Source organism: Macaca nemestrina, chromosome 1, assembly GCF_043159975.1.
Source record: "Macaca nemestrina isolate mMacNem1 chromosome 1, mMacNem.hap1, whole genome shotgun sequence".
NCBI classification, from domain to species: Eukaryota; Metazoa; Chordata; class Mammalia; order Primates; family Cercopithecidae; genus Macaca; species Macaca nemestrina.
Window position 1 is genome coordinate 209850603 of NC_092125.1, and position 18207 is coordinate 209868809.

The following is an 18207-nucleotide window of genomic DNA, read 5'->3' on the forward strand; positions in this document are numbered from 1 at the left end:
CTGCACTCAGCCTGGGTGACAGAGCAAGACCCTCTCTCTAAAACAAATTTTTTTAGTTAAAACTTTTAAAAATATTTTAAATGACATACTCATGATATAATGTGAACTACTAAATATATACATAAAATACTATCTATGTACTGAACTCACAAATGGTAGCAATGAGTTTTTCTGTGGAGTGAGATTATATTTTATTTTTATTCATTATAATTTTCTATACTTTCCCAATTTTCGGCATTGAGCACATTTCACTTTTCTAAAGTATAGTTTTGTGAAGGAAAAATTAATAATAAATCCCTTTCCATCTGGTTTCCTGTCCCTGTCATCTGCTGTATGCTGCTCAGAACGTCTCTGGAGCGCTATTCGTTAAGTGAGCAACAGGAGAGTTAAAGATTTGCCCACCAGTGGGAACACGTGTGCATTGCAGTGGGGGAGCTTCTGAACGCCTTGCTTCACTCCGGGATTTCAGAGTTCCAGCAGGGGGAGGAGGAAGAAGAACAGACTCTTAGAGGAGGAAGAAACTTTGACCTCAAAAATAAAGAAAAAGAGGACCACAAGGAAGCTCATGACCAAGATTCTTAGGCAGATGGAGACAGGGCTGGGTCTAGAGTTGGTCACACAGCAGATGGAGACAAGGCTGGGTCTACAGGAGGAAGAAACTTTGACCTCAAAAATAAAGAAACAGAGGACCAAAAGGAAGCTCATGACCAAGATTCATAGGCAGATGGAGACAGGGTTGGGTCTAGTGTTGGTCACACAGCAGATGGAGACAAGGTTGGGTCTACAGTTGATCACACAGCGGATAGTCAGGTTGCCTGACCCCAATTCCTGAGTTCTTCCCCTACACCAGTAACCTGGAACTTCTAGAAAAAGCCCATGAATACACAAATGAACACAACAGTGAGGAACCTCTCTTGGCAAAACATTATAAGTTGGCTGAGATCTAAGACTGACAAGAATGTTAGGAAAAGGATATTCTCATATATCCTACTGGTGGGAAGTTGGTTCAGCCACCATGGAGAGCAACTTGCAGTATCTGTTAAATTTTAAAATGCACACACCAAGCCAGGAGCAGTGGCTCAGGCCTGTAATCCCACCACTTTGGGAGGCCGAGGCGGGTGGATCACCTGAGGTCAAGAGTTTGAGACCAGCCTGGCCAACATGGTGAAACCCCATCTCTACTAAAAATATAAAAATTAGCTGGGTGTGGTGGCGCACATGCCTGTAGTTCTAGCTACTCGGGAGGCTGAGGCAGGAGAATCACTTGAACCTAGGAAGCGGAGGTTGCAGTGAGCCGAAATTGCACCACTGTACTCCATCCTGGGTGATAGAGCAAGACTCTGTCTCAAATAAATAAATAAATAAAATAAATTAATAAAACAAAATGCACACACCCTATGGCCCAGCAGACTCACATTTCCTTATTATCCATCTCGGAAAAACAAACGCTCAAGTGCACATGGGGCCAATTACAAAGGTAATCATTGGGGTGTTTTATGGCGAAAAGCTGGAAATAGTCTAAACATCCACACATCCATTGAGAAACAGTTTATAAAATAAGGCACATATGAACCGTGGAAGGTACCTTGAGCAGTGAAGCAAGCGGTATCCACGTACTCTTGTGGGAAGCTCTCCAGGAAGTTCTGTTGAATAAAATACTGGAAGCAGGCAGCAGAATAACCGAGTATGACACAATTCATATAAAAACCACCCACAGGGCCGGGGCGAGGTGGCTCACACCTGTAATCCCAGCACTTTGGGAGGCCAAGGCAGGTGGATCACGAGGTGAGGAGTTTGAGACAAGCCGGGCCAAGATGGTGAAACCCTGTCTCTACTAAAAATGCAAAAATTAGCTGGGTGTGATGGTGGGCACCTGTAATCCCAGCTACTCAAGAGGCCGAGGCAGGAGAATCGCTTGAACCTGGGAGGCGGAGGTTGCAGTGAGCTGAGATCATGCCGCTGCACTCCAGCCTGGGTGACAGGGTGAGACTCAGTATCAAACAAACAAACAAAACAAAAACACACACACACACAGGGATGCACAGTATCATGTATTTTCTATGGGCCCATAGAAAAAATATTTGAAAATATTGCTCCCAAATTGATAATAATAATGGTTACTTTTGAGAGGGAGGGGAGAAAGGATAGGGGAATGATGAGTCAGTGTTATTTTAATGTGTTGAAAGGAAAATGTATTCATCTATTGCCTGTGTAATTCAAAATGTATTATTAGAAAGAGAGATAAGAAGAAAAATAAACTTTTTTTTTTTTTTTTTTTGAGACTGGGTCTCACACTTTAGCCCAGGCTAGAGAGCAGTGGTGCAATCCTAGCTCACTGCAGCCTCGACCTCCCTGGCTCAACAGATCCTCCCACCTCAGCCTCTCAAGTAGCTGGGACAACAGCTGCATGCCACCACGCCTGGCTAATTTTTAATTTTTTTGTAGAGACAGGGGTCTCACCTTGTTGCCCAGGCTGGCTTCAAATTCAAGGGCTTAAGCAATCCTTCTGCCTCGGCTTCCCAAAGTACTAGGATTACAGGCATGAGCCAGAAATAATTTTCCAAAGGGAGGAGAACCACAGGAGGATGTAGCGCAAGTAGGAGGCCCACAACGTCCAGCGGGTAGGACCAGAGGCCCCACCGCGGTGTAGAAGAGCCCCATTTGTGAGCTAGGGCTGGGCTCTGAGCCATGCAGCTGCCGGGCAGCAGGTTCGCGCACGCGTTCCCAGAAAAGTCTGGGCGCGCACCGTGTCTGCCGCTGCAAGTCCTGCAGCCTGGGAACAGCTGTCAAGCGCCAGCGGCCTTCCCAGGCCTGGAAGCGGCAGATAAAGGTGGGGCTGGAAAGAGCCTGGCTGTTCTTACAGGAAAGGGAGAGGGGGTTCTTGAATAAGAATGGCCCTCCCCGGAGCTTGCAGTGAGCTGAGATCCGGCCACTGCACTCCAGCCTGGGCGACAGAGCGAGACTCCGTCTCAAAAAAAAAAAAAAAAAAAAAAAAGAATGGCCCTCCCCTCCTCTCCCACTCCTGCACCTTTGCTCCCTCGGATCCTTTGAGCAGGGCCACACTTGGAGTCCTCCATGCCAGGGCCTGGAGGGAATGTCCAACCCCCACCATGCCTCACTGCCCGCTGAGACAGAAAAGGCTGGTCCAAGATCGGGGCTGAGCCAAGATCTGAAATCACAGGCTCCTTCCCAGGCTGCCACATGGCCTTGGGTTCAAATCCCAGTTCTGCCACCCTCAAACTGTGCGCCCCTAGAAACCACCCCCCAACTGAGATATAATTCACATACTATAAAATCCACCTTTAAAAATGCACAGTTTTTAATATATTCAAAACGCCATGCAACCATTTCTACTCTCTCATCTGAGAATGTTTTCATCACCTGAAAAATAAACCCTACCCACTAGCAGCCATTCCCCATTTTCTCCCCTTCCCCAGCCCCAGGCAGCCACTGATATACAACTGACCATTGAACATGGCTCTGAACTGTGAGGGTCCATTTACATATTAATTTTCTTCTGCTTCCTCCACCCCTGAGACAGCAAGACTAAACCCTCCTCCTCCGCCACCTACTCATTAAGAAGAAAATGAGGATGAAGACTTTGATGATGAGCCACTTCCACTCAATGAATAGTAAATGTATTTTCTCTTTCTTATGGTTTCCTTAATAACATTTTCATTTCTCTAGTTTACTAGAGTACAGTATATAATATATATAGTAGTACAGTATATATATATGACATACAAAATATATGTCGTTTATGTAATCAATAAGGCTTCCGATCAACAGTAGGCTATTAGTAGTTAAGTTTTGAGGGAGTCAAAGCTTACACTCAAATTTTCAAACTGTTCTCTTCACTTCTTTACCTATTTGAATTTCCTTCGACAATTGTTGGAATTAAGTTTACTGCAGAGCAAAATGTTGGCTGCCTGCTCTCTGTCTCTCTCTCTCTCTCTGTATCTCTCTCTCTCTCTCTTTCACACACACACACCCCCCCCCCATTTAAAATGGGTCTAAGCCCAAATTGACCGGGCGCAGTGGCTCACGCCTGTAATCTCAGCACTTAGGGAGGCTGAGGTGGGTGGATCACCTGAGGTCAGGAGTTCAAGACCAGCCTGGCCAAAAGGGTGAAATCCCGTCTCTACTAAAAATACAAAAAAATTAGCCAGGCATGGTGGCGCACAGCTATAATCCCAGCTACTTGGGAGGCTGAGACATGAGAATTGCTTGAACCCAGGAGGTGGATGTTGCAATCAGCTGAGATTGCGCCACCGCACTCCAGGCTGGGCAACAGAGCAAGACTCTGTCTCAATAAATAAATAAATAAATAAATAATAAAAATAGGGGTCTAAGCCCAAACTAAATAGAAAGGTAAAATATATCCACCACCCCACATCATGGTATGTTAGAGCTAGAATCAAATACTACAGTGTTTCTGACTAGCTGCACCATCATCACCCTCATCACCTGGAAACCGGTTAAAATGCAAATCCTTAAGCTGTACCTCAGAAAAAAAATGGAACCAAGGACTCTGGAGATGAACCCCAGCAACCTGTGTCTTAACAAGCCCTCCAGCTGTGGCTCACGCCTGCAATCGCACCACTTTGGGAGGCCCAAACATGTGGATCACTTGAACCCAGGAGTTCAAGACCAGCCTGGGCAACACAGCAAAACCGAGTCTCTACAAAAAATAAACAAAATTAGCTGGGTGTGGTTGTATGTGCCTGTAGTCCCAGCTCTTCAGGAGGCTGAGGCAGGAGGATCGTTTGAGCCCCGGAGATTGAGGCTGCCATGAGCCATGATCACGCCACTGCACTCCAGCCAGAGGATTCTAATGCACATAAAAGTTCCCAAATTACAGATGAGAAAACTGAGGCCCAGAGAAAAGATGTAACTTTCTCAAGACCACAAAGTGATAAAGAAAGGAAGCTTTGGAATTGTGTGGTCCTGGATGTGAGTTCCAGCTTCCCCATTTCCACCTGTGTGACCTCGGGCATGACCCTTAACCTCCCTTTACTTTAGTATCCTTACCTGTGAAATGGGAACAGTGTATACCTCCCTCCAAGCAAGGCCACTTCGCCGCATTAAAGCCAGTGTGAGGGCTGGAACTGAGGTCTCCTGGTTCCCAGGCTGGTGCTCTGACACCAGGAAACTGGCTGTCATCTGTGCACCATCTACAAGAAGGATCTTGAGACTTAACATCTGAAAGGCTGGCATGGGGAGAAGGGATTTGTTTTCTTCTGTGAGACCCCAAAAGGAAGAATTAGATGACTGGGGTAAATTACAAGGAGGCAGGTCAAAGTAAGGACGATGTTCCTAACTAGAACTGTTCAAAAATTGTCAGCCCCAAAAGATAGGGGAATCTCGTCCCCCGCCCGATGAGTCCAAGCAGCAGCATCCAGCTGGTCTCTCCAGGATGCTGAAGAGTGTAGACTTTCAGGGTAGGAAGTTGGTGTGGATGATCTCTAAGGACTCCTCCTCTGCAACCCGGCAGTGGGTGTATGCTCTTTGTCTCTGCAGCATCCATTCCTTTGGAGAACCAATCTTCCTCCATTCCCTGTAGTTGGAGGAGCTGTCAATCAGAGTACTCCCTTTCCCCTCTCCCCCAGGGTGGGCATTCTACCCAGAGAGGCCAATGACAGTAGCCCATTCTTCTGACCACACCAGTTGGCTCAGGGAATGTCATGTGACCCAAGCCAGGCCAATCGGAATCTGTTTCCGCTAGTGCCATCCCAGAGCCACATCCGTCCTTGAACTTCTCAATCTGGGGACCTTGCAGAATTCCTTTTGCCCTTATGTCAGTTTGGAGTTTGTGTTCTTGCAGTTGGTAAAGTCTTAAATTCCACTCCCACGTACAAATGGGTCTCCTTGTTCTTGTACTGGACTCTGCCTCCTTCCAGCATTAAATCAAAACAACAGCAAGAAGAATAATAGTCAAAACAACAATGGTTTAAAATCTTTAGAAATCAAAGATTTCTTCAAAATCTTTGGATTGAAATCTTGGGGAAAATGCCAAAAGAGATTTCAGTCCTGACAGTCAAAAATTTGGAAATCCATTTTCTCCACCTCTCTTTTTATACATCTCATATTCACGCTCACATTCAGCTCTTAGAGCAGCTGGTCCCTGCACTTGCTCCTTTTCTCTCCACGTGTCCCCCAAAACTGTCTGTTAAAACCCAGCCCCAGTTGGCTCTTACATTTTGCCTCCTCTCCTGCCTTTTCCCATGTCCATTAACCCAATCCTATGGGATACTTTGCCAGCCCGTGCATAATTATCTTAGTAGACAGGAGAGGGAGAAGCTGTGAACTCTCTCTCTCTCTCTCACACACCCACACACACACACGGTAATGTGGTTGTGTTTACCCTGTTGCATATTATTATTATTATTTTATTTTATTTTATTATTTTTGAGACAGAGTTTTGCTGTCATTGCCCAGGCTGGAGGCCAGTGGCACAATCTCGGCTCACTGCAACCTCCACTTCCCAGGTTCAAGCGATTCTCCTGCCTCAGCCTCCCAAGTAGCTGGGATTACAGGCACGCGCCACCACGCCCGGCTAATTTTTGTGTTTTTAGTAAAGATAGAGTTTCACCACATTGGCCAGTCTGGTCTCAAACTTTTGACCTTAGGGGATCCACCCACCTCGGCCTCCCAAAGTGTTGGGATGACAGGTGTGAGCCACTACGCCCAGCCACATTATTTTTTAAACGTTATTCTTGGAGACAACAGAAGACTGTAAAATCCCAGCTATGGAGGGGAGTATGACAGCAGAGTCATACTTTCAAAAGAGACACTGAGGTCTTCTAACTATGAGTCATATGCCAAGTTCAAGTCAGTAAACACTTAGTGAGTGGCTAAGGTGTGGCAGATAAGAACCAGGAGTGGGACTGAGTTGTGTAGGGCATATGAAATTGTGTTTGACTGAGCCCCATTCAGCAAAGGTTTGCTTACTCACATTTCATTGAGCATCTACTATGTGCCAGGCCCTGAGCGAGTCATTAGAGATGTATCCAAGAAGTAAGATATTCAGTGCACAAAAATGATGATATTGTGATTAATTTGTATCAAAGAGACTGCTATGGTTTGAATGTGGCCTTCAAAATTCATGTGCTGGAAACTCAATCCCCAGTGCAACAGTGTTGGGAAGTAGGGCCTGGTGGGAAGTGTTTAGGTCATGAGGGCTCTGCCATCGTGAATGGATTAATGCGTCCACAAAAAGGGCTTGTGAGAATGGGTTCTCTCTCTCTCTCTTTCTCCTCTTCTGCCATGTGAGGACATGGTGTTCCTCCCCTTCAGGCGATGAAACATTCAGGGTGCTGTCATGGAAGCAGAGAGACTGGGTCGTAACCTGAAGGCATCCTGAGCTTGAACTTCCCAGCCTCCAGAGCTGTGAGAAATAAATTTCTGTTCTTTGTAAATAACTCACTCTGCAGTATTTTGTTACAGCAGCACAAAATGGAATAAGTCAGAGACATACATGGAGATTGGGTACAAATCAAAGACAGTGGTTAAGAAAGGCTCCCTGAGGAAGTGGCACGTGAGCTGAGACTGGAAGCGAGAATAGGGGCCTGCTGGAAGACTAGCGGCAGATAAGCCTGGGAAGGAAATTCCTGCCACGGGGACCAGTGTTTGAAAAGGCCAGGGGGCAAGAGAAAGAAGGGAACTGGAAGTCTCTGTGGCGGAACACAGAGAACTGGTGGGGAACTTCAAAAGGTGGATGGAGGCTGCATTGTGAAAACATTTAACAGCTGCGTAAGAGATTTTGAGCCTCAAGCCGAGGACCAGAGACTTTTAACATGAGCCCCACAGGCCCTTAGGGGTTGTGATATGGTTTGTTCTAAACATAGAAAAGCTCAGTTGTGGTGCGACAGATGTTGGGTCCTCCAACAGTGAAGGAAATCGGCTTCTTCCACCCAGTGGTGTGCTGGAGTTGGCTCGTACAGGCTCAGGAGCCAGTTGTGCACATTTCTTCCTTTGTGTTTTTTGTTTTTGTTTTTGTGTTTGTGTTTGTTTTGAGATAGAGTCTCTCTCTGTCGCCCAGACTGGAGCACAGTGGCACGATCTCGACTCACTACAAGCTCTACCTCCTGGGCTCACACCTTTCTCCTGCCTCAGCCTCCCGAGTAGCTGGGACTACGGGCGCCCCCCACCACGCCCGGCTAATTTTTTTGTATTTTTAGTAGAAACGGGGTTTCACCATGTTAGCTAGGTTGGTCTCGATCTCCCGACCTCGTGATCTGCCCGCCTCAGCCTCCTAAAGTGCTGGGATTACAGGCTTGAGCCACCGCGCCTGGCCACATTTCTTCTTATCTCCGTGTTCAGTGACCTCACATTTGCTAGCTGCAAGTCAGCCACAGTGGGGATATTCACACCACGAAGGTTGGCAAACACAAGAAAGCAGGACTTTTACCCCATCCCCTAAACCCCCAACCAGTTGTGAAACATTTATCAGCACCACTGCTTCGTACCTAATATTCCAACTCAAAGAGGAAGCTGGCTCTCCAGCGCGCCCGCTGTTTCGCTCAGGGGCGTTGAGAGGTTAGCGCCATGACCTTTGCAAATCAGGAAGTGATTAAGACTGGGGAGGTTTGCTCTTGTTTGCCCTTAAGAAAGCAAGAGCCTGGGTAGCAGAAGTTTTAAAACCACAAGCTTTGAGGACAGACAGACTGAGTTCCAGATCGCAGCCCTGTCACTATAATTAGCTGTGTGACCTAAGCAAGGAATATAACCTCTCCCAGTTTCATCTGTTAAAAGGGGATATTAATAATAATATCCACATAGGGTTGTTGTGAAGATTAAATACTATATGTAAACTGCAGTGCCACTATATAACAAAGACTCAATAAAGATTCATGCAACCGGATGTTTGGGATAAAGAGATATCAATAGAGATATATTCATTTTATTCCAGAATGGATGAATTGTCAGTATTTGAGATACCTGAAAGAAACTGAAGCAATATATTGAGGACCTAAGTAGAGGCAAGGTCATGGCAACTGGCTGAGATTTTCTGATCAGCATCTATAGATGACATATTTTTTTAAGGTTTTGAAAGATCCAACTTGGCCAAGCGCGTAGTCACAAAATGTCTCTTGAAGGATCAAGGCATCTGAACACACAATTTCCTAACTCGAAACTATGGGCGGTGGGGGAGGTGGGGGAAGAGGAACGAGAGAACAAACATGTGACAAACAAATTGTCAAAAAAGAGCAGGTGCCAGTTTCAGACGCATGGCACGGGAACCCATGGGTGGAGCAGCTGGCAAATTAAGATATTTCTGCCTCCGCTGCTGAACCGCTCCAAGTGCAGTGGGATTCTGGGTCTGAAAGAGTTGCAGTTGCTGGGTGGAGATGAAAGTCAACATTTTAGGGCCGGGTGCGGTGGTTCATGCCTATAATCCCAGCACTTTGGAAGGCCGAGGTGGGCAGATCACTTGAGGCCAGGAGTTCGAGATTAGCCTGGCCAACATGGCGAAATCCCGTCTCTACTAAAAATACAAAAATTGGCTGGGCGTGGTGGCTCACACGCATGAGAATCACTTGAACCAATAGGTAGAGGTTGCAGTGAGCCATGATCACGATACTGCGCTCCAGCCTGGGTGACAGAGTCTCTGTCAAAAAGAAAAAAAAAAAAGCAAGAAAGTAAGAAAGTAAAAAAAAAAAAAGCAGGAGAGAGAGAGAAAGAGAGAAGAAAGGAAGGAAAGAAGGGAGGGAGGGAGGGAGGGAGGGAAGGAGGGACGGAAGAATGAAGGAGAAAAGAAAGTCAACAGTCAACATTTCAGAGACCCCAAGATACCAACACTGACCGTGCCTGCTGCTCTTCCATCCTCCTCCACCCTGCACCTTTGAGGTGGGATCGCGTCTTCTGTAAGCAGGGCTTTGTTAAGAGGTCCTAATTAAGGCCAGGCCCAGTGGCTCATGCCTGTAATCCCAGCACTTTGGTAGGCCGAGGCCAGCAAATCACCTGAAGTCAGGAGTTCAAAACCAGCCTGCCCAACATGGTGAAGCCCCGTCTCTACAAAAATACAAAAATTAGCTGGGCATGATGGCAGGTGCCTGTAATCCCAGCTACTTGGGAGGCTGAAGTGGGAAAATAGCTTGAACCTGGGAGGCAGGGTTGCAGTGAGCGGAGATCACACCATTGCATTCCAGCCTGGGTGACAGAGCTTCCATCTCAAAAAAAAAAAAAAAAAGTGGTCCTGATTAAGCAGAAGCCTTAGATTCTAGTCCCAGAAGCATCCTGAAATTTCCAAAAGAAATTTTCCCCGCGGTCAAACTCAGAGAAACTTTTGGATCCACCAAGCTCTGTGAAAATCATTTTCTCTTCCAAAAATGATGGGATCAAAGCTGATCCCAGTTTCAAATAATTATCAAAAAATTGGAAACGAAATATGATCAGAAAAGAAAGTTGAAAAAATCCTCATCACCCAAAGACAACCACCATTAATATTTTGGTGGTTACTATTCCAAATCCGTTTCTACGCATACAGATAGACAGACACACGCACACACATAGTTGTTTTGTTTTGTTTTGTTTTTTTGAGACTGAGTTTCACTCTGTGGCCCAGGCTGGAGTGCAGTGGGGCGATCTAGGCTCACTGCAACCTCAGCCTCCTGGGTTCAAGCGATTCTCCTGCCTCAGCCTCCCTGATAGCTGGGATTACAGGCATGCGCCACCACGCCCGGCTGATTTTTTGTATTTTTAGTAGAGATGGGGTTTCACCATGTTGGCCAGGCTGGTCTCAAACTCCTGATCTCAGGCGATCCACCCGCTTCAACCTCCTAGAGTGCTGGGATTACAGGCGTGAGTCACCGCGCCCTGCTACACACACACTTTTGTAATGGGCATATATTTTAGCACTCGCTTTTCTTTTTCTCAGTGTGTTGCAAACACCTCGGTGTCGATACACACCATTCGGCAACGTCCTCCTAAAGGGCCGCAGAATATTGCGCGTCGTGGCGTGTGCCTTACGGGGAAGCTACTAGCTACTGTCCAGTTGGACACCACAGGCTTCGGGGTCAGAAGACAGCTTTCCCCAGAACAAGCACCTGAAGCTCTGGGGCCTGCCGCTCTCCGGGAGAGAAGTACGTGGAGGACGGCAGCACGCACCCCCAGGGATCCCAGGGGGCATTCAAGGTAATCGCGTGTGTAACGCTAAACGCGCTCGGAAACGTGCTCGGATCCCACCAATGGCATCTGAGGCCGCGTAGCCAAACCGGCCTTGAACTCTCCCTAGTCCTGCCCAAATGGCACATCCTGGAGCACTGGATTGACCGTGGGTTATTGATCATCAGCCGGTTTCCTCCCCTCCCCTGCCCTTCCCACGTGCACGGATTTACTGATATTTTTTTCCCCGGAAATTGAGTAAAACAAAACTAAGCGCAGATGAAGCGGAGGTACGGGCGGGTTTCGAGCGCGGGGGCCGGCGCGCTCCCTCCCCACGGCGGGGCTGTCCCCGGGGACCGCCCAGTGAATCCCGGGCGGCAGGGACGGGCCCGCTGCTCTGCGGGCCATTGGCTGCCGACTGCGTCACCTGCCCGCGGTGGGGTAGAAGGAGGGAGGCGGGAGGCGGGGACCTGGGCCCGGGCGGGGACGCCGCGGCGGGGAGGCCATGGCGGGGCCCGAGCGCTGGGGCCCCCTGCTCCTGTGCCTACTGCAGGCCGCTCCAGGTAAGGGCGCGGGGCCGCGGGAGGGCGGGGGAAGAGGGCTCCCCGGGCCGGGCCGCGCCCACCCTCGGACCCGGAGCTCCTGGGACAGGCAAGGGGTCCGCAGCCACCCGAGCCAGGTGAGAATCTGCCCTGCCTACGCGCCCCCAGTTAGCTTCTTCCCAGGACGGAACAGAACCGGGTCTTTGAAATTCCTCTCCCGCAGGAAACTAATCCAGTTTCCTAATGCTTCCAGCTTCAGGAGAACAGGAAAAAAGACAGCGACAGTTTTATACTGCATCTTCTTTTTTAATAAAGTGCTTTTTAATGTTTCCTAAAGAAAGCACTGATCCCTGTGTGAAAACCACACTCGACCCTAAAGTGTAGGCAGTAGGGAAGGTGGGACCGATTGATGTCCCTTCCCATTCCTGCCAGGCCTCCGGTGGGACAGAGCTCTGGTTTCGGCTGTGCCCTGCTTCCTAACAAGACACCTTTTTCCCCCCACCTCTACTGTTAAGTAAGGTGTCGGTACAAAATTCCTTGCCTTAGGACCCAACCACCAAACCTCACCGCCCACCACTCCAACCAAAGCAGGGAGGAGAAGGTCCAGAAATTGCCCCCAGATATTTTCCTAGTCTTGGACTCACAGTTTGAAGAGTTGGTAAGGTCCCTGGGCGTAATCCAATCATCATAAAAGTCAATATTTATTGAGCAACTTCTTTGTGCCAGGCGCCACATTATTCTAGAAGCCTCACAGTCCAGCCATCCTAGGAGGTAGATATTATTGTCACTTTTCCGATGGGGAAACTGAGGCTCTGAGCAATTCAGGGAATTGCTTAAGAAGGACGGCAGAGGTGAGGCACACAGAAGACAGAAGATGGGCTGAAGCAAGCCTGGCTAGGTCTGGCCTCTGGGGTAGGCACCTGGGATAGGCTGTCCATCCACTTGGTCACCAGGCCAGCCAGGGATGCCCCAGGCCACAGTGCCCACAGCAGCGTTCTCTGTGGCTGATGAGGAGCAGTGTACCTGTGTGTGGAGGGAGGGTGGGGTCTTCTGTTCCCCTTTCACTGTCAAGCCCAGACCTTCTTGTACTTTCATCTGATAAATATTTAATATACACAACACTGACTGTGGTGCGATGATTTAGGAGTAAGTACAGCCAGATCTACGTTCAAATACTGGCTCCTGTGTAGCCTCAGGCAAGTTAGTTAGCATTTGTCTCTAAGTCTAGTGCCCTTTCCATGGAAGCAGAATGAATGACACCACCCCATAGGGTGGTCTGTCCCAAGGATCACTGAGGTTTTGCATGTAAAGAGCCAAACTAGTGCCTGGCATCCTTTGAAGGCTTCACAGAGGAAAGTTACTCTAGCTGCTGTTTTTCTCCTGTGACCTAGCTCGAATATGGGGACTGTCCTGCCGATAGGATATCTTGCAAACATCCTGGTCTCCTGTTGGTCACCTGTTAGGAAGTCCAGAAGCTGGGAGTAGTAATAGCACTAGCCTCGTAGTGATACAGTCCCAGCTAGAGGACACAGGATAAGGTAGAAGCAGGCACCCACTTTTGGGTCTAAAAGGTCATGGGTAGGCATCCCAGGCTGGGGACAGCCATCCGGAGAACTGGGTCCTCCCTCCCTGATGCCGTTCTACAACCTGTATGGATTTCCATCATGGCCCATGGGACATTTCAGGGCCCTGAATTCTCCATGGGACCATGAACTCCTATAGGGCAGGAATGAAGCTGTGTTCTTTGAAATCCCTGGCATACCGTGGTCAACAGATCTTGTTTGACTAGTAGTCAACAGATGGAATAGTTGGAATCATAAAGCTGAATAGACCCCATGAGAACCTGGAGGACAAAGTACGGTCAAGAGCTCGGACTTTGGAGTTGACTAGGCCTGAATCTGATTCTACAACTTAATAGCTGAGAGGGCCTTGGTTTTCCCACCTGTAATGATTATAATTATTATAATGAATACCTGCCTCCTGGGGATGTGGTGAGGATTAAAAGAGAAAGTGCAGGTAAACTGTTTAGCACAGAACCTGGCTCATAGAACACAGCACACATTAGCTGCTATTATTATTATTCTTTTATTTATTTATATATTTTGAGATAGAGTCTCACTTTGTCACCCAGGCTGGAGTGCAGTGGCGCAATCTCGGCTCCCAGCAACCTCTACCTCTCGGGTTCAAGCAGTTCTCATGTCTCAGCCTCCCAAGTAGCTGAGATGACAGGCATGCACCACCATGCTCAACTAATTTTTGTATTTTTAGAAGAGACATGGTTTCACCATGTTGGCCGGGCTGGTCTCAAACTCCTGACCTCAGGTGGTCTGCCTACTTCTGCCTCCCAAAGTGCTGGGATTACAGGCGTGAGTCACCATGCCCAGCCTTAGCTGCTATTATTATCATCATCATTATCATCATCATCATCATCTCCTTGTAGATATGTCAAGGAAGATTCCCTGGAGGAAGGGACATTTGAATCAAATATTTCAAAGACTAGATGGTGAATACCAGGCAAAGACAACTGGGTTTAAAAACATCCAGAAGAATGCAGTGGTTTGGCAACATAGAGAAGGAAGATTACCTGGTGAGCCTGTAGGGTAGCTGTTGGGGAGAGAGCAGCAAGATGGCCTGGCCAGGCCAAGCCACGTCAGGCAGGGCCTCACACACCTCAATAAGGAGTGTGGACTTTATTCTGAGGCCAAGGAAAGGGCATGAAACTGGGGAGTGGTGTAATCAGATGCGTATTTCAGAAGATGAGGATTAACAGAGAAGGAAAATGTGCCATGGAGGGGAATAGAAGTCAGTTAAAGGTGGTCAGGGAAAGTGTCCTCGAGACAGTGACATCAAAGGAGTGTGAAAACAGCAAAGGAGTGAGCCAGGTGGATATCCAGGGGTAGAACTGTTAAGGCAGAGAGAACAGCATGAGGGAACAGCATGTGCAAAGGCCTGGAGTTGGGAGTATGGCTGGGGTGCTCCAGGAAAGGCAAAAAGTCCTGTGTGGATGGAGATATGGGAGCAAGGGAGGGGTGGTGGGTCAGATTGGGTAGGGCCTTGGTGGTGATTGTAAAGACTTTGGAGTTTAGACCAGGCGCAGTGGCTCAGGTCTGTAATCCTAGCACTTTGGGAGGCCAAGGTGGGCGGATCACCTGAGGTCAGGAGTTCGAGACGAGCCTGGCCAACGTGGTGAAATCCAGTCTCTACTAAAAATACAAAAATTAGCCAGGTGTGGTGGCACATGCCTGTAATCCCAGCTACTCTGGAGGCTGAGGCAGGAGAATCACTTGAACCCGGGAGGTGGAGGTTGCAGTGAGCTGAGATTGTGCCACTGCACTCCAGCCTGGGTGGCAGAGTGAGACTCTGTCTTGAAATAAAACAAAAATAATAAAGACTTTGGAGTTTACCTGGAGTGAGATGGAAGCCTTTAGAGGGCTGAAGCAGAAGAGGAACATGATCTGATGTTCATTTTTAATCCTTCCTGCTATGTAGAGAATGGGCTGAAGGCAAGATGTTTTATATATTTGTCTGTTTTTTAGAGGCAGAGTTTTGCTCTGTTGGCCAGACCGAAGCGCAGTGGCACAATCACGGCAGCCTTGAACTCCTGGGCTCAGGCAAAACTCCCACCTCGACTCTCACCATTGTACCCTGCTAATTTTTTTAAAAAATTTATTTTGTAGAGATGGGGTCTCACTATGTTGGCCAGGCAAGTCTTAAATTCCTGGTCTCAAATGATTCTCCTGCCTCTATCTCCCAAAGTGCTGGGATTACAGGTATCAGCCACCATGCCCGACCTGTTTGTTTTTTAAAAAAGGGGAAAAAGCCTTTTAATAGTATGAGATGTTTTCTGGTGTTTCTACCATAAAGCTCTTTTGTAAATCAAAATGAGAACGTAATTATAGATAGGGCAGTGATCTTAGACTACGGTGCAGACTTTTCATCTTACATTTGGACTCGTGAATTTTAGTATAACTGATTATGACAGTGTTTCTTACACAGTTATGATCTAGAGCAGAACTGAAAACAAAACAACACATACCCTACGTCAATATGTTCTTCTAGTAATATCTGGGCTTGGATGAACCTGCAGAAGTAGGTAAAGCTGTCAGATACTTTCTTAAACCAACAGAAAAAAATGTATATGACAGATGTTGTATTTATTTATTTATTTAAGCCAGAGTCTCGCTCTGTCATCAGTCTGGAGTGTAGTGGTGCGATCCCTGCTCACTGCAACCTCCACCTGCCAGGTTCAAGCGATTCTCCTGCCTCAGCCTCCTGAGTAGCTGGGATTACAGGCATGCACCAACACGCCTGGCTAATTTTTGTATTTTTAGTAAAGACAGGGTTTCACCATGTTGGTCAGGCTGGTCTCGAACTCCTGACCTCGGGGTCTGCCCACCTCAGCCTCCCAAAGTGCTGGGATTACAGGCGTGAGCCACCACGCCCGGCCTGTATTTATTTTTTTTACTACTATGGAGTCCAATGTGAAATTCTCATAACTAGGCAAATACATTGTTAACATGTAAGCACATCTAGGTATAAATATGCACATAGTCCATTAATTACATCAGGGGAATTAAAAACATACTTTTAAGTTAAAATGAATTTTCAGGGAAAAAAAACTGTATTCACAAATCTGAAATGTGAGTACAAAAATGAAATTGTGAAATAAATAATACAGGTGTCATCTAAACTTCCATAGTAACATGCCTGCAAATGTGGATTTAGTGATCTTCTACCCTGGGACAAGGGCTTTTGAGAGCCTCCAGCTAAATTAGGGTTCCAGTAGCAGACTGGCTGGCAAGCCTGCCCTAATGAACAATGCTGGCGAGCTGGGCGTGGGTACTCACAGTGTGCCCTTCATGGAATACTTTCTTTTTTTTTTTTTTTTTTTTTTTTTTTGAGACGGAGTCTTGCTCTGTTGCCCAGGCTGGAGTGCAGTGGCATGGCATGATCTCAGCTCACTGCAACCTCGGCCTCCTGGGTTCAAGCAATTCTTGTGCCTCTGCCTCCCAAGCAACTGAGATTACAGCCCTGTGCCATCACGTTCTGCTAATTTTTGCATTTTTAGTAGAGATGAGGTTTCACCACATTGGCCAAGACTGGTCTTGAACTCCTGACCTCAGGTGTTCTGCCTGCCTCGACCTCCCAAAGTACTGGGATTACAGGTGTGAGCCGCTGCGCCAGGCCCATGAAATAGTTCTTACCTGGCGGACAGCCTAATGGCCTAGCTGTCTAACCCATGGCTGGGGGTCCTTCACACTTGTTTATACTGGCAGACGTCCCTGTGACTCTTGTCTCATCCATGTCCAAGTTTATGCCTGTCTGACCATTGCTCTGGCACTGGGAGCCAGCCTGTGTTCCCGGCAACCCAGGGAAAACCAGGCCTGGGCTGGGCCCGGGTTCCTGAGACAGAAGGTGCAAATTCAGTACACCACCTCAATGGGAAACAAGTTCAAAGGCTTATTACTTACAGATCCTGAGCAGGGAGGGCGCAATGAGTAGGGGGGGGGGGGTCATCCTCCATGCTGGGCTACATGAAGCAGTAATGAAGAGTCAGGCAGAAAGAAAGTGAGAGCTTGTGGCAATGGGAAGTATATTATATAAGGGACTAGAGTGTGGGTCAGGTTAAGTTTGAGGGCAAATATTTGAATGGTCCCTTTAAAGGAATGGGTGGGAAATGGGGAGCCCAGTTTGCCGGGAGGGAGAGATGCCTCTAAGTTCTTATCTCTGGCCACTGGCTTGGGCCATCTGAACGTGGCATCTACTTCTAATGCCCAGGCAGCAACCTTTGCTGTGTCATCTGCCTTACACAAGGTTGGAAGCAGGGAGACCGGTCAGGAAGCCTTTGGTGCAATCCATGTTATTTACTCAGCAGATATTTATTGTGCACCTACTATGTGCTGTGGCCATGGCAGGCAGGCTCTGGAGATGTGGCTGAGAACAGGACAGAGCCCCTGGTCCCTGATAGCCTCAAGGCTGCTCCCTCCTGGAGGCCATTAGGTTCCTGTTCCGTGGTATTCTGCTGGAACCCACAGGTCCCAGAGTGTACAAGAGCCTCCCCTCCTGGTGCAGGGTCTTCTCTCATGGCCCAAGGGCTGCAGTACAGCCAGTCAGTGGCTCCTGGTTCCTCAAACTCAGTGAGCATCTGCCTGCCCTTTGTGCTGCCCCTCAGCTTGGGATGGCCTGAGTCAAGACCAGCCAGGAGCTACAGGCTTCATGACCCCTTTCTTTCCCCCAGGGAGGCCCCGTCTGGCCCCTCCTCAGAATGTGACGCTGCTCTCCCGGAACTTCAGCGTGTACCTGACGTGGCTCCCAGGGCTTGGCAACCCCCAGGATGTGACCTATTTTGTGGCCTATCAGAGGTAGAGAGGACTCTCTCGGCTGGTGGATGGGAAGACTGAGGGGGCGGGTGGGGGCTGGAGGGGCTTCCCTGGGGCAGCTGCACCCAGTGTAGGCAGCATTGGCTAGCTCTCTGGGCCCCACGGGAGATGGCATGTGGCCGGCATTTGGAGAGAGGCTTTTGATAAAGGTCTGGTGGTGGGGAAGATGTTGAATGAAG

General features: G+C 48.1%; 1 protein-coding gene across 2 annotated transcripts in view; it reads left to right on the forward strand.

Annotated features, from left to right (window-relative positions):
* Nucleotides 1-11570: 11570 nt before the first annotated feature.
* LOC105494444 (interferon lambda receptor 1) overlaps nt 11571-18207 on the forward strand; it is a 33425-nt gene continuing 26788 nt past the window's right edge. For both annotated transcript variants that reach the window (XM_011762856.3, XM_071098620.1), the window contains exons 1-2: nt 11571-11669; nt 17887-18010. In XM_011762856.3, the coding sequence (XP_011761158.2) occupies nt 11612-11669; nt 17887-18010 (182 nt within the window). In that variant the 5' untranslated portion in view covers nt 11571-11611. The remainder of the gene's footprint in view (nt 11670-17886; nt 18011-18207) is intronic.